Here is a 14065-nt window from a genome sequence, read left to right as displayed (position 1 = left end):
TCCTGTTGACTGTACTGACTTACTCTGTGCAATCCACCTTGAGTTCCAATGAGAAAGGCAGATGATAAATAGCATAATAAATAAAGTAAGCAGATAGTGCAATTGTAAGCAGAGTTATAGACATCAATGGACTGAAAGGGGTGCAAATATGAATGTTCAAGCAATCAAATGTGTAACTAGGTAAACATAGCAGATACGTTCCATAGTTATTAATGGGTTGGGTTTGTTTGTTTGTTTGTTTTAAAAAGGTAAAGGTAGTCCCCTGAGCGAGCACCAGTCATTTCCAACTCTGGGGTGACGTTGCATCACAATGTTTTCATGGCAGACTTTTTACAGGGTGGTTTGCCATTGCCTTCTCCAGTCATCTACACTTTCCCCCCAGCAAGCTGGGTACTCATTTTACTGACCTCGGAAGGATGGAAGGCTAAGTCAACCTTGAGCCAGCTACCTGAACCCAGCTTCCACCAGGATAGGTCATGAGCAGAGAGTTTGGACTGCAGCACTGCAGCTTTACCACTTTGCGCCATGGGACTGCATAGCTATTAATGATACCCTGTGCTAAACAGATAAAGGCCAGTTTGTCCTGTCACTTGGACAGTCCACTGAAATTCCATTATATTAATAAGGAATTGTGTCTAGTGTGCTGTAGTGGAAAGAATAATGATTTGAGCTGAAGAGGCCTGATCATGTTCAATGAGCGATCTTGGGGTACTCACTACTTCTCATAGTAACCTACTCACAGAACTGCTGTGATGTCCAAACGGGATCTCCCCATGTCCACTGCCTTGAGTTCTTTGAAAGAAAGTCAGGGAAATACCGTAGATCCCAAGTACTCTTAGTGTCAGAACTTGTAATTATTAAACTCTATGATTGTAATGCCTGCTTAGCTTAGCTGAATCTATATTGCAACTGTTAGGAAATAGCTAGCCCTGTATCTAGTAGTGTGTACAAATGCTTCGCATTCCAAGCCAACTGGAGGGTGACGGGGAGTCCTTGGGAAACATCTGCCAGTAACCTTTGAAGCTGCCTCCCCCTTTCCTCTCTCATCGATAAGAAGCCTTGGAAACCAAGCAGGGCCTCTTGAGGGGTGGGAACCAGTTTGTTGTTGTAATAGCTTAGCTTAAAGTATGTAACTGCTGCTGAGCTCGTTATCAGAATCAACTCGTCTTCTACCTGTACTGTTCTCAATAAACGCTTAGGCTTTAACCAGAGTCATGGGCCTCGTTTGACGTTCTTCAAATTCTGACATTTTGATTCTGATCCTATTTTTGAGCTTATCCGAACTGGGAACCTTGGCTAGATGGCTAAAAGGGCACCAGATAACGGAGAGCCCACCAACAAACCCATGGAGGCGGATCTTTGGGCCCTGATGGAAGAGATCCAGGCCAGCCATGTCCAGATCACCCGAGAAATCCGGGAACAGCTGGACGCGATCCGGAGGCAGACCGGAGCCCGAGAGGGACCACGGGGCGCGCCGGCCCCGCTACCCCCGCCGGCGCCGCCACCACCCGCCGGCCCCGCAGCACCGGGACCCCCCATGGTGCCGGCCGCCCCAGCAGCCCCAGCCCCCGGGGGACCGCCACCAGTAGTGCCGGTCGCCCCGGCCGGAGGGGACGGGGGAGGACACCGGGAGCTGAAGATTACCTTCAACGGAGACGGGGAAGCGGTGGAATACTTTACGATCCAGTGCAACACGTTTTTCACGCACTGGGGAGCGGGGTACCCCACGGAAGCGAGCCGCGTGGCCCACATCGCCTCCAGACTGAGAGGACCGGCCCAAAAATGGTACGTGGGGCTTTACACGGGGCGGAAACCAGAACTCGCCACCGTGGCCGATTTTCTACAAGCCATGCTTCGGCAATATGGAGACCCCCTGCGGGAAGAGAAAGCTGTCGCGGCCCTGCAAAGAATCGAGCAAGGAAACCGCACCACCCGGGAGTACGCTACCGAGTTCATGGGCTACTGTGCGGCAGCCAGGGGATGGAATGAAGTAATGAAATACACCGCGTTCAAGAACGGCCTGAACGCGAACATCTTAGACCGGTGCTACCACCAGGGAAGACCAGACACTCTGGTGGGATGGATCCAACTGGCCGGGGAGGTGGAAACCGACCTCCAACATGTGGAGATGCGGCGTCGGCAGCAAGGCAAGAAGGGGGAGAAGCAGAGTCCCGCATCCGGCAAGCCCGAAGGGAGGCGGGCCCCCGCGACCTCGAACCCCACCACCGCGGCTCGCAAGTGCTTCGAGTGTGGGGACCCGAATCACCTCGCCGCCAACTGCCCGGAGAGGCAAACGCCGACCCCTACTCAGCCCAAGCCGGCACCCACCGTGCAGAAGAAGAAAGGCAGCCGCTCCAAGGAGCCCAGCCGGGGCGCCGTCGCCACATCCTTGGCGATTGACGAGGATGTTACCACCATAGAGGAGTCCTGGGATCAAGAGCCGGTGGGAAACGACAGCGACCTGCTTTAGTCGGTGCCGCAAAGCAGGTCCAGAAAACGCCGGCACTACTGACGGTGAGAGTTACCGGGGGGTTATTGTTCATAGCGGTCACCCTCCTGAACCCCAACCTCAAGCGGTTTATGCACGCCCGTGCCCTAATCGATTCCGGGTGCACCCGAGACATTATCACCCCGCGCCTAGTGGAAGCGCTGAGGCTAGCCACGTCCCCCCTCCCCCATCCCATCCAGTTCGAACAGATGGATGGGTCGCCCATGAGAGGGGAACCTTGCACCCTAGAAACCCAAGCTACCCCCGTGGGGACGGAGGAGCACTGGGGAATAGAGACTTTCGTCATAGCCCCGTCCTCCTCTTTTGATGTAGTGGTGGGAGCAGGGTGGCTGGCTAGACACCAACCGGACATTCGGTGGGCCGAACAAATCGTACGATTCCCGAACTGGCGGTGTGAGCACCACCATTGGAACACCGAGTGGGGTCCGAAGGCCCCTCCTCAGAACGAGAGACTCTGCCTCACCCTTGAGGAAATAGGGTCGATCCCCAAAGAATACAGGGACTTAAGGAAAGCCTTCAGTGAGCGAGAGGCTGACGAGCTCCCTCCCCACCGCCCTACGGACTGTGCTATCGAACTAATCCCAGGGCAGACATTACCGAAGGCGAAACTGTACTCAATGGGGTGGGCAGAGAAAGCTGAACTGAGAAAATTCATTGACAAAAATTTGAAGCGGGGTTTCATTCGGCCGGCCACGGCCCCCCATGCAGCCCCTGTGTTATTCCGCAAGAAAAAGGACGGGGGGCTTAGACTTTGCACAGATTTTCGCGGGATAAACGGGATTTCCATGTCCAATGCTTATCCGATCCCGCTGATAAGAGACCTATTGAACACTGTGGCCGAGGGAAAAATCTTCACCAAGCTCGATCTCAGAGACGCGTACTTCCGCGTGCGGATTAAAGAAGGAGACGAGTGGAAAACGGCGTTCAATACACCCATGGGACAATTTGAATATTTGGTGATGCCCTTCGGGCTTCAAGGGGCGCCAGGGGTTTTCATGAACTTTATAAATGAAGTGCTGAGGGAATTCTTGTATAAGGGGGTGGTGGTGTACCTGGATGACATCATTATTTATTCGAAAGATCTTGAATCGCATGTGCCCCTGGTGAGAAAAGTGTTGTCTACCTTGTGCAAGAACAAACTGTATGCTAAACTGTCTAAATGTGAGTTCCACAAGACGGAACTAGACTACCTAGGATTCCGAGTGTCAGGGGAGGGACTAGCAATGGACCCCCCCAAAATTCAAGCGGTTCTAGATTGGGAACCACCCCGAACCCGACGGCAGCTACAATCATTTCTCGGGTTCGCAAATTTTTACCGCGGGTTCATTAAGGGGTTCGCCCGGGTAATGCTCCCCCTCACGGAACTCCTCAAAACTAAGGGAAAAGGGGACGAAGCGAAAAAACCCGGCGCGCGCCTAACGTGGACGCCGGAATGCCACAGAGCTTTTAAAGAGCCAAACAACTCTTCACCTCTGAACCAATATTGGCTCACCCCAATGAATTAAAACCCTTCGTGGTACAATGCGACGCCTCCGATGTCGCCGTAGGAGCCATATTGACGCAGAGGAACGAGGAGGGGGAACTCCGTCCCTGCGCCTACATCTCTCACAAATTTTCGAACGAACAAAGGAACTGGTCGGTCTGGGACAAGGAGGCTTTTGCAGTAATGTTTGCTCTGAAAACATGGAGATCCTGGTTGGAGGGAGCCCGAGTCCCTTTCGAAATTTGGACCGATCACAAGAACCTAGAGGCCCTCACCGGCCGTCGCAAACTGACTGCAAAACAGATCCGGTGGGCGGGATTCTTTGCTAAATTCGACTTCGTGCTAAAACATATCCCCGGCACCAAGAACTTTTTGGCCGACGCGCTCTCGCGCATGCCCCAGCACGACAGTCAAAGGGAGGAGGTAATAGATTCCCTGATCTCCCCAAACCAAGTAGCGGGGGGAGTCACCACTCGATCAGGGAAAACAACCGGAGCCCCGGAACTGAAGGGGAAAGACCGGTTCGAGGCCGAAACGGAAGCTGAGGGAGGGGATCGGCCCGAACGGGTAGAGAAGGGAGAAGGGGGGCTTTGGTACTACAAGGGGAAGATCTACGTGCCCAGAACCCTGCGAAAGGAAGTACTGGAAAACTGCCACTCAGGCAGGCTAGCAGGGCACTTTGGTTACGTGAAAACCCTGAACCTAGTCACGAGACAGTTCTGGTGGCCCAAATTGAAAAGAGATGTGTCAGAATTCGTGAGTTCATGCCCCACATGCATCATGGCGAAACGAAGGGGGGGGAAACCGCCTGGCCACCTTATTCCCCTACCGACAGCCACGCGACCATGGGCGGTGGTCTCGATGGATTTCATAGTCGAGCTACCCCCCTCTCAAGGGAAAACAGTGATACTGGTGGTGGTAGATACTTTTTCCAAGCAAGCTCATTTCATCCCATGCAAGCAGCTCCCCACTGCTAAAAAATTGGCACACCTTTTCTTTAATCACGTGGTCCGCCTCCACTCATTCCCAGATAAGGTAATTAGCGACCGCGGGCCGCAGTTCGTTGCCAACTTCTGGCGGGAGTTTTGCAAACTCACAGGCATAGAGCAGGGGCTAAGCTCTGCCTACCACCCCCAGACAGACGGACAGACGGAGAGGGTGAACGGCCTGCTGGAACAGTACCTTAGGTGCTACATCAACTACCAGCAGACCAATTGGGTGGAGCTATTGCCATTTGCCGAATACGGGTACAACAACAGCTTACACAGTTCCACCAAAACTTCCCCCTTCCAGGTTGTCAATGGCTACGAAGGAAAGCCCGTCCCTCTCCTTTCCCCGACCGAAAACGCCACTGAGCCCACCTCTTGTCAACAATGGTGGGAGGGGATCCAGAAGGGCTGGAAGGTGATACAGGAGAACCTGGAGAAAGCTAAAGAAGATTATAAAAAGCATTTCGACCGTAAGCACTCTCCCGAGTGGGAGTTCAAGGAAGGGGACTCAGTATTTCTCTCCACCAAAAACCTTCCCCTTCCCCAGAAGTGTCGGAAACTAACTTCCAAATACCATACCATACCATACCAAACCTTTAATGGCATAATAGATTCAGATAAAAATACACAGAATATAAAAATTTAAACATTGGAGATAAAATCAAAATAAAACCGAGCTTACAGATACATTCAAACATGGTCAGAATTAAATTTAAGGATGTCAGCCAGAAATTTTGCCACAGCCTCACTAACCACCCCCTCAGTATCACTCAATAAATAATAACAGGGTGGCAGAATAGACAAATCTGGAGAAAAAGAAAGCTTGCCAAATAAATCTTTACGGAGGTTATGGTAAAAAGAACAATCAAGCAATATATGCTGGATTGAGTCAGGGGTATTCGCTCCACAGGAGCAAAGTCTGTCGGCTAAAGGGACTCGCTGATATCTCCCTTGTAAAACTTTGGAGGGAAACGCGTTTAGTCTGGCCAACATAAATGCCCTGCGATGACTTGGAGTGGTTAGGTCTGATAGATAATTGGGCATTTTGCCACAAAAAGCATAAAGACCTAAGGAAGCTGGAGAGCAAGTATAAGGGAGAGTTGGCCGTAACTTCCAAATACCTTGGTCCCTTCAAAATAAAACGCGTGATCAATAAGGTCACTGTGGAACTAGAGTTGCCTAAAATGTTTAGTAAGATCCACCCGGTGTTTCATTGCAGCCTCCTTCGTAAAGACCCGGGGGCCACGCCCTGGCACCCACGCCCCCCCGAACCGCCCCCTACTCGCGTGAGGGGCCAGAGCCACCATGAGGTGCAGGAAATCCTAGACTCCAGGGTCCAACGTGGAGTGTTGCACTATCTGATACGGTGGAAACACTTCCCCCCGAGCTGCGATGAGTGGGTCAAAGCCTGTGACGTGTCTGCCCCACAACTGCTTAAGAGATTCCACCAACTGTACCCGCACAAGCCCCGGGCGGGGGCCTAGGGGGGGCAGTATGTCAGAACTTGTAATTATTAAACTCTATGATTGTAATGCCTGCTTAGCTTAGCTGAATCTATATTGCAACTGTTAGGAAATAGCTAGCCCTGTATCTAGTAGTGTGTACAAATGCTTCGCATTCCAAGCCAACTGGAGGGTGACGGGGAGTCCTTGGGAAACATCTGCCAGTAACCTTTGAAGCTGCCTCCCCCTTTCCTCTCTCATCGATAAGAAGCCTTGGAAACCAAGCAGGGCCTCTTGAGGGGTGGGAACCAGTTTGTTGTTGTAATAGCTTAGCTTAAAGTATGTAACTGCTGCTGAGCTCGTTATCAGAATCAACTCGTCTTCTACCTGTACTGTTCTCAATAAACGCTTAGACTTTAACCAGAGTCATGGGCCTCGTTTGACGTTCTTCAAGTTCTGACACTTAGTGGTGGTGGTGGAAAGCGCTGTCAAGTCACAGCAGACTTACGGCAATCCTGTAGGTTTTCCAAGGCAAGAGACGTTCAGGAGTAGTTTGCTGTTGCCTGCCTCTGCATAGTGACCCTGGGCTTCCTCCCATCCAAGTTCTGACTAGGACTGATGCGACTTAGCTTCCACGATCTGCTGACTTTGAGCTAGCCTGAGTTATCCAGTTCAGGGCCTGTCACACAGCAGGGGACCAGGAAGGCCCGCTACTGGCTGCCACTACTCTGGTAAGGGTCTGCATGGGAGGGCCCAGAGTACCCAACCATCCCTATATCTTCCTTTTAGTAAAATCTTTTAAACATGACCAAGGAGATATGAGGACCCAGGCAATTAAACAACAATTTATTTACAGTACTCAAACAATAGGTGGGCAATTAAAAAAAAAAAACGTTCAGTGCAACAGTGAAATATATATACAGTAACGGTTGGTGAAAATACATAAAAACCTGATGCATCTGATTAGAGATTCCCTGCCTCTATTGCCAAAACTCACCCCTTGGGTAAGAGCTCTCCCCTGCCCCCTTCTCTTCTGCAGCCTTTTCCAGAGAAAACAATTTCCCTTTCCAGCCAAGCCTATTTATGCTTTCCTCCCAGGTCCCATCCTTCTTGGGCTAGTTTTCCCTCCTAAACGTCTTCACCCAACCAGAGGGACAGAAGGGATCCTGGGAGATGTAGGCCCTCTAGCAACTCCTAGGCAGGCTTCTCCCTGCCCTCTAGGCCACACTAGACCTCAGATCATGACAGGGCCAATAGGTCTTATTGCCAAGAAACTGTGCAATCCCATTACTTGGATTCAATCCCCTTGAATTCAGAGGAACCATCAAATTTCCTTTCTGTCCAACTCCATATCATACAATAGCCATTGGAATACATTGATATAGACTCAGTTTATCCAGTATAAGGGGGGAACAGCATACATACAGCAAAGCCATGAAATATGAGCATTAAAAGAGTGTTGACATTAACAATCAAATTAGCTCTGTAAAGTAGCTACTGCAGTCTCCTTTGGGTAGAAAACTATGTGAATCTTTCCTTGTATTTTTCCTCCAACAGGGGCTTTACTTCCCTCCTTTCTAGGAAGAAAGCTAGAAAGGTTTTCCTAAAGAAATTACTTATGAGAGTAGTGGGTCAAATAAGCACCTCCTTGGAAGTATATGGACCTGGAAATTCAGCTGATATTGAAGAGCCAATGTAAAGACTTTGGTGAAAATGGGTGTCTTCAACAGAGAACACTAGAATATTGTTTCATCTAGAAATCAAAACCATCCATTCTGATGCCAAGCATATATTCTAATCTGTTTCACTTTTTCCATGGATATGGAGCTATTGAAAATGCACAGACCACTTTCAGGAAACAACCAGCAGTATTGGGTTTGGGATGGATTTCAACAAATAAATCCGATTGACTATGGTTATCACAGATGGCAACATGAAGAGTAGTTGCCAATGCAGAAGCTTGCAAAATCACGTTCATTCAGCTGTTTTCATTTAATTAGCAAAAATCTGGGTTTATTATTTAAATATTTATACTCCACTTTTCTCCACAATGGGGACCCAAAGCTGCTTACACCACCACCCTCCCCTCCTCTATTTTATCCTCACAACAACAAACTTGTGGGTTAGGGTAGATTAAAAGATAGTGACTGTCCCATGGTCACCCAGCAAGCTTCCATGGCAGAGTGGGAATTAGAACCTGTTTCTTCCATATCCTGTTCTGGTACTCTAATCACTACACCATGGGACTCTACATTTTCCTTTTTCCTACTTGATTCGCATTCCTGACCTCACTTTTTGTTTCTCTTGACCTGGATTGCCAGGCTAGCTCAATCTTATCATATCTCAGAAGCTAAGCTGGGACAGCCCTGGTTAGTATTTGAATGGGAGGCCACCAAGGGTTGCTAAACAGAAGCAGGCAACGGCAAACTGTCTCCGAACATCCCTTGAGACAGCCAGTTTGGTGTAGTGGTTAAGTGTGCAGACTCTTATCTAGGACAACTGGGTTTGATTCCCCACTCCTCCACATGCAAGTGCTGGAGTGATCTTGAGTCAGTCACAAGTTCTCTCAGAGCTCTCTCAGGCTCACCTACTTCACAGGGTGTCTGTTGTGAGGAAGGGAAGGAAAAGGAGATTGTAAGCTGCTTTGAGACTCTGAGCGAAGGGTGGGGTATAAATCCAATCTCCTCCTCCTCACTTTGAAAACCCTCTGGGGTCACCATTAAGTTGGCTGTAACTTGACTCTACACACACAGGGCGTAGCTATTCTCCCAGATAGCTTCCTGTTCTGTTTAGCTATATGTTATGGATGTGCCTGAACTTCTAGCCTATCTTGACATTCCTAAACACGTCAAACACGTCAGAGTGACCACAAATATGGGCAGGCACAACAAAGAAACTTCTGGTTTCAATGTTGGAACAAGCATTTCTAGAAGTATTCTGTTGAGCACTTGATAGGGGCCAGTTCAGGTGTGCATCATTTTCAGTACCTTCGTCCAGAAATGGCAACAGAGAGGAGGTTCAAGATGCTCCCTGAGCATAGCTAGTAAGAGTCCAGTAGCACCTTGAAACCTAACAACATTTGTGGCAGTGTATGAGCTTCTGTGAGTCACCACTCACTCCTTCAGATACAGCTAGCTAGCTGTGTCATTCTAGCTGTATCTGAAGAAGTGAGCAGTGGCTCATGAAAGTTCATACTCTGCCACAAATTTTATCAGTCTTTAAGGTGCTACTGAACTCTTATTCTTTTCTACTGCTACAGACAGACTAATGTGGCTACCTATGTTCCTTCTAAGCTGAGTTAGTGTGAGCTAGCTCACAGTTTTTTAGCTTGTGGCTCACACATTTTTGCCTTAGCTCAGGAATAATGACCCCAGAGCAAACTAATGTATGCAACAGCTCACAACTTTAATGCCAGTTGCTCACAAAACAGAATTTTTGCTCACAAGACTTCACAGCTTAAAGGGAGCATTAGTGGCTACCCATCTTGAGCATATCTTGTTACCATCATTCCCCTTGCCCCCAATCATGTAGTAATAGTTCTGGTAATGTTTTGCTCTTTTCCCATTCCCCAATTTTTAAATGCATGATTGGCTCATAAATATGTATGGATGGATAGATAGACAGACAGACAGAGAGAGTTAGCTGATATACTCCATAGCTATTAATGTCATGCCAGACTGGGGGCCCCAACACAGTGCCAATGGAACCTAAAGGAATGCTGTGATATAAATATTTTAATTAATAAATAAACCTTGCTCAATGGAGTGGTAGGATACAGGTAGGACCCACCCCCACTGGCAGGAGTAACTTTCAGGGACAGGTCTGGCCTAGCTATCTTTAATGGTGGAAGCATTCTATCTAGTTGTTATTATCTTGGGGCCTTGTTTTGGCTTTTACTTGTGTTTCTTGTTGGTATTTGTTTTGTATGTGCTTAGTTCTTTGTTTTGTATGTGCTTAGTTCTTCCTCAGTGAACTTTAGAGCAGCATTTGATTCTCATGTTGTATGGTAGGTCACATGAGCCAGGTTGACATAGGAACACATGAAACAAGGAATTGGATGACTGGTTCATCTAACAGCACTGCCTACTCTGGTGGCAGCTCTCCAGAATCTCAGGCAAACATAAGTCTTTCCCAACATCTCCTGCCAGAAATTCTTTCAGCTGAGAGGTCCGGGATTGAACCTGAGGCCTTCTGCACTCAAGGCTTATACCCTACTACTGAGGCATGGACTAGTCCCATGGAGGCCCATAGACAAACTGAGATTTGAACCTGGGTTTCCTATGTCAATCCCATCAAACCTATGCTCATATCACAGCTGATTTGCTACGTGGCCAAGCTGCTGCCTCTCCACATCTGTTAAAATAGAATTATACAGCAAGGGCAAACATTAAAAGACAAAGCACTTGGCCAATTTAAAGCATTGTATAAATAATATGTAGGCTTTACGAGTGAAACTGCTAAAGCGGAGTTGCTGCAAGTAAAAGTAGCCAGGTTCATAAATTTCCTTTCCTGTTTACCAGTTTCGGGGGGGGGGGGGGAACCCTCAATTTTATTCTTATCTTTTTCAGAGCTATAAACCTGAAGCTTAACCTGAAAGCATCCTTGGTTTCCCTGCTGAGCTTGCCAACCAGGGTGCCAACTGCAATGACAGTTTTTTATTATGGATGGTTGCCCATTACAAAATGGACTGGAGCCAACAGTGCATTTCATGAAGTCACCAAACAGCCGCCCCCCCCCCCCCCCCAACGCCTTCTGGCCATTAAACTCAAGGTGGCCTCTGAAGTCATAACAAAGAGCTGACCAGGCTTCCAATCGGATTTCTTGTTGGCTAAGGTTGGCTGATGTCACAATGTCAACCTTTGGAAGCCTTGAGTGAAGCAAATGGAGGCAAAGTTATTTGTGTATACAAATGCCCTTGGAAACCAAGCTGAAGCAAAAATAAAGAGAATAGAGCTTAAGGAAGCATTGCAGATATTTAATATTTCTGAAGCACAAAGCCCTGTAAAAGAGAGAGGGAAACCTGCCTACTCACTGAGTGCAAGGTGATCCTTGCATTGCATCCTAACAACCATTGAAGGAGACTCTGCTCCTTTTTTTGTATCATTTGGATACAATATTGTAGGAATGGTGCAGATTTCGCTACTAACACCCACATGTCTTACAAATTAATATATTTTCCTCAGATAAACAGTTTGGCAAAAGTAGCTACATCAAATCCTTTTTGTGTACTATGATACGATGCTAACAGATCAATTGTCATTGTTAGACATTTTCCTCATAAAGGTGGTGGGTAGAATAGGAGGATACTGTCAGACAACAGATTATCTATGGAGAGGGGACACAATATATTTCCTGTTTAGAGCTTTCTTGCTTCACCGTAACATGATTTTGACACCTGAAATGGTTTAAGGATCTGTTTTCAAATAACGTGTATCCAATAAGAGCTGTGTGTCTGTGTCCATCCCTTTGGCATTTCTCTTTGTTTGTTCTCTAGTCAATGTTAAAAGAAGCCTATTAATCATTCAATTCAGAAATCACCCAGGTTTCTGGTGCAAAATTACTGACAAGCAAAAACAAATTAGCCAGATTCAGTGAAGCACGATCAGATTCAAAATCCTTGATTCTGTAGGTTCTCCATGCTGTTTGTGCATTGAGGAAAAGCCCTAAATGCCACAATGATGTAGGGCCTTATTTTAAAAAATGGCAACACATGAATTAGGAGGCAGGTCTCATGACCTTCCAAACCTCTCCCTGCTAAGGCCTATAAGCCTGGTATGACCTCACCCTTTCTTAATGTCTTAATCGAGCTATTCACAGCAGTGCCCCCAACCACCCTCCCCATTTCCGAACTCTATAAGGAAGAACTATCTCATACATGATCGTGGAACCAACGAGGCAATCTAGTGGAGAAGACTATGGGTGCAAGTAAGAAAGCTCTACTTTGAGTAGAGGTTAGCATTCGGTTTAAGCATACCACTTTGGACGAGGTGGCTCAATCAGGTACATCTCAAAAAGAAGACCCTACCTTTAGCAATGAGTTCCTCCAGGTCCTGGTCAAATCCCAGACGGTGGCATTTTCTCCAGAGCCCCATGTTAGTAGAGTTGTACTGTCTGTTGCACTCGTCAACGGCACTCATGGCAAAGAGCTGCCTCCTATTTCTTGCCAAGAGAAGTTTCCCTTCCCAGCGGTCGAGCCTAGACCGGCTAGCCCTGAGGGGCAGGTTATTGTTAGAGTTATAAATGAAACCAGGGTCATTCCTCCGAGTGGTGAAGCTTTTGCACCGTTCCCTGTGCTTCCTGGCATCAGTTTCATACCAATGGTCAGAGCAGATGGCCACAGCCAGCATGCCTAAAGCACACAACGCTAAGGAGAGACCAGCATAGAGCAATAACCTTCCAGCAGCCATACCTTAGCTTCACAGAAACACCATGAGCATCTTCAGTGAGAGGCAAAGCCCTTCAACCTGGTACCCAATGAGCCCAGCTCCTGGGCAACTAGCACAGGACAGTGACTTCCTTCAGTGATCACATACAAGCACTTGGAGATTCATCAGACTCTAGGCAGGGAAACTTCTCCCCCAGAAGGAAGTGATCCTGAGCACTCATCCACTTGCCCTAGAGACCAGAGGGAGGCAAAACGGCCAGCAATTGTGAAGCTTCCCCCTTAAGTCAATATGGTACCCAGCAAAGCAGAGTTATCTGTCATTGGCCACAAAGAGTACTCAGTGGTAGAGAAGCATCCCCTCCTTGTGTCTGGCCATCTGGATCGGTCCACTGAGCTCTTCCAGCCTTGCCCACTCAGGAATGCCAAAGGAGTGGCTTTTTATATCGGGATCATCCCTTTAAGGAATCACATCCGCAAGGGTAAATATGCCTGGAAATCAAAGTCCTCCCCCTCCCCCCCGCACTGAAAACAGCTGGCAATCTTCCGCTTCCCGGCAGCCGGTTACCTTGATTCCAAGCACGCTTTTATTATTATTTTGGCAAGAATCTCGGGCCAGCGTTAGGAGGCTTGCTGGTTCCCGAAGGGCGGAGAGGAAGGAAAGGAGCGGAGAAAAAGCTGCCGCTTGGTCGCGGTTGGATCCCGACTTAGACGAACTGGCTCCCTCCTTTCCTAACGCCCGGCTCCATTGGAGCTTCTTGCGAGCTTCGGAACTCCTGTCGCTCTGCAGCAACGTCCTGGCATAGCGGTCTGGGGCGTCCACGTTCTTGCCTCTCTCGGATTTCGGCGGCGTTGTGTTGCGTTGTCTGCTCCTGTGATCAAGGCAACGTCAAGAGGAGAACGTCTGAAGCTCGAGAACGCCCGGGCGCTCGGGGGAGAGCAGCCCCGCGTCGCCGGCAAAGCCTCTCTTGGGTGGTTGGTTTTTATTATTATTATTCCTCCTTGCCGGGGAGCTGCGTGTGGCAGACGGCTGGAGAGAGGCGCCCGGGAACTGTGGGGGCTGGAAGAGCGGCGCGATTCAGCACCACGGACAGCGCCAGCTTCCTCTCGCTAGACCCAGCCCCCGGAATCTTTTGTTTTCCCTCCTCCTCCTCCTCCTCCTGCTATTACACCCGCCTGCCTGCCTGGTTCTTTTTTGCACCGAGGATTCCGTTGTCGGATGAGCAAGATTTTCCAAATGTACATATGTTTACAGACAGG

At 48.6% G+C, this 14065-nt stretch overlaps 1 protein-coding gene across 1 annotated transcript in view; it reads right to left on the bottom strand.

Moving 5' to 3' along the window:
- TMEM178B (transmembrane protein 178B) overlaps nucleotides 1-13454 on the bottom strand; it is a 374746-nt gene extending 361292 nt beyond the window's left edge. Inside the window, exon 1 of the mRNA XM_060245680.1 lies at nucleotides 12449-13454. Within this exon, the coding sequence (XP_060101663.1) occupies nucleotides 12449-12830 (382 nt within the window). The 5' untranslated portion in view covers nucleotides 12831-13454. The remainder of the gene's footprint in view (nucleotides 1-12448) is intronic.
- Nucleotides 13455-14065: the final 611 nt, after the last annotated feature.

Source organism: Heteronotia binoei, chromosome 8 (genome assembly GCF_032191835.1).
Source record: "Heteronotia binoei isolate CCM8104 ecotype False Entrance Well chromosome 8, APGP_CSIRO_Hbin_v1, whole genome shotgun sequence".
In the NCBI taxonomy this organism is placed as follows: Eukaryota; Metazoa; Chordata; class Lepidosauria; order Squamata; family Gekkonidae; genus Heteronotia; species Heteronotia binoei.
Note: the sequence above shows the minus strand (reverse complement) of the source record. Positions and strands in the feature narration are given on the sequence as shown.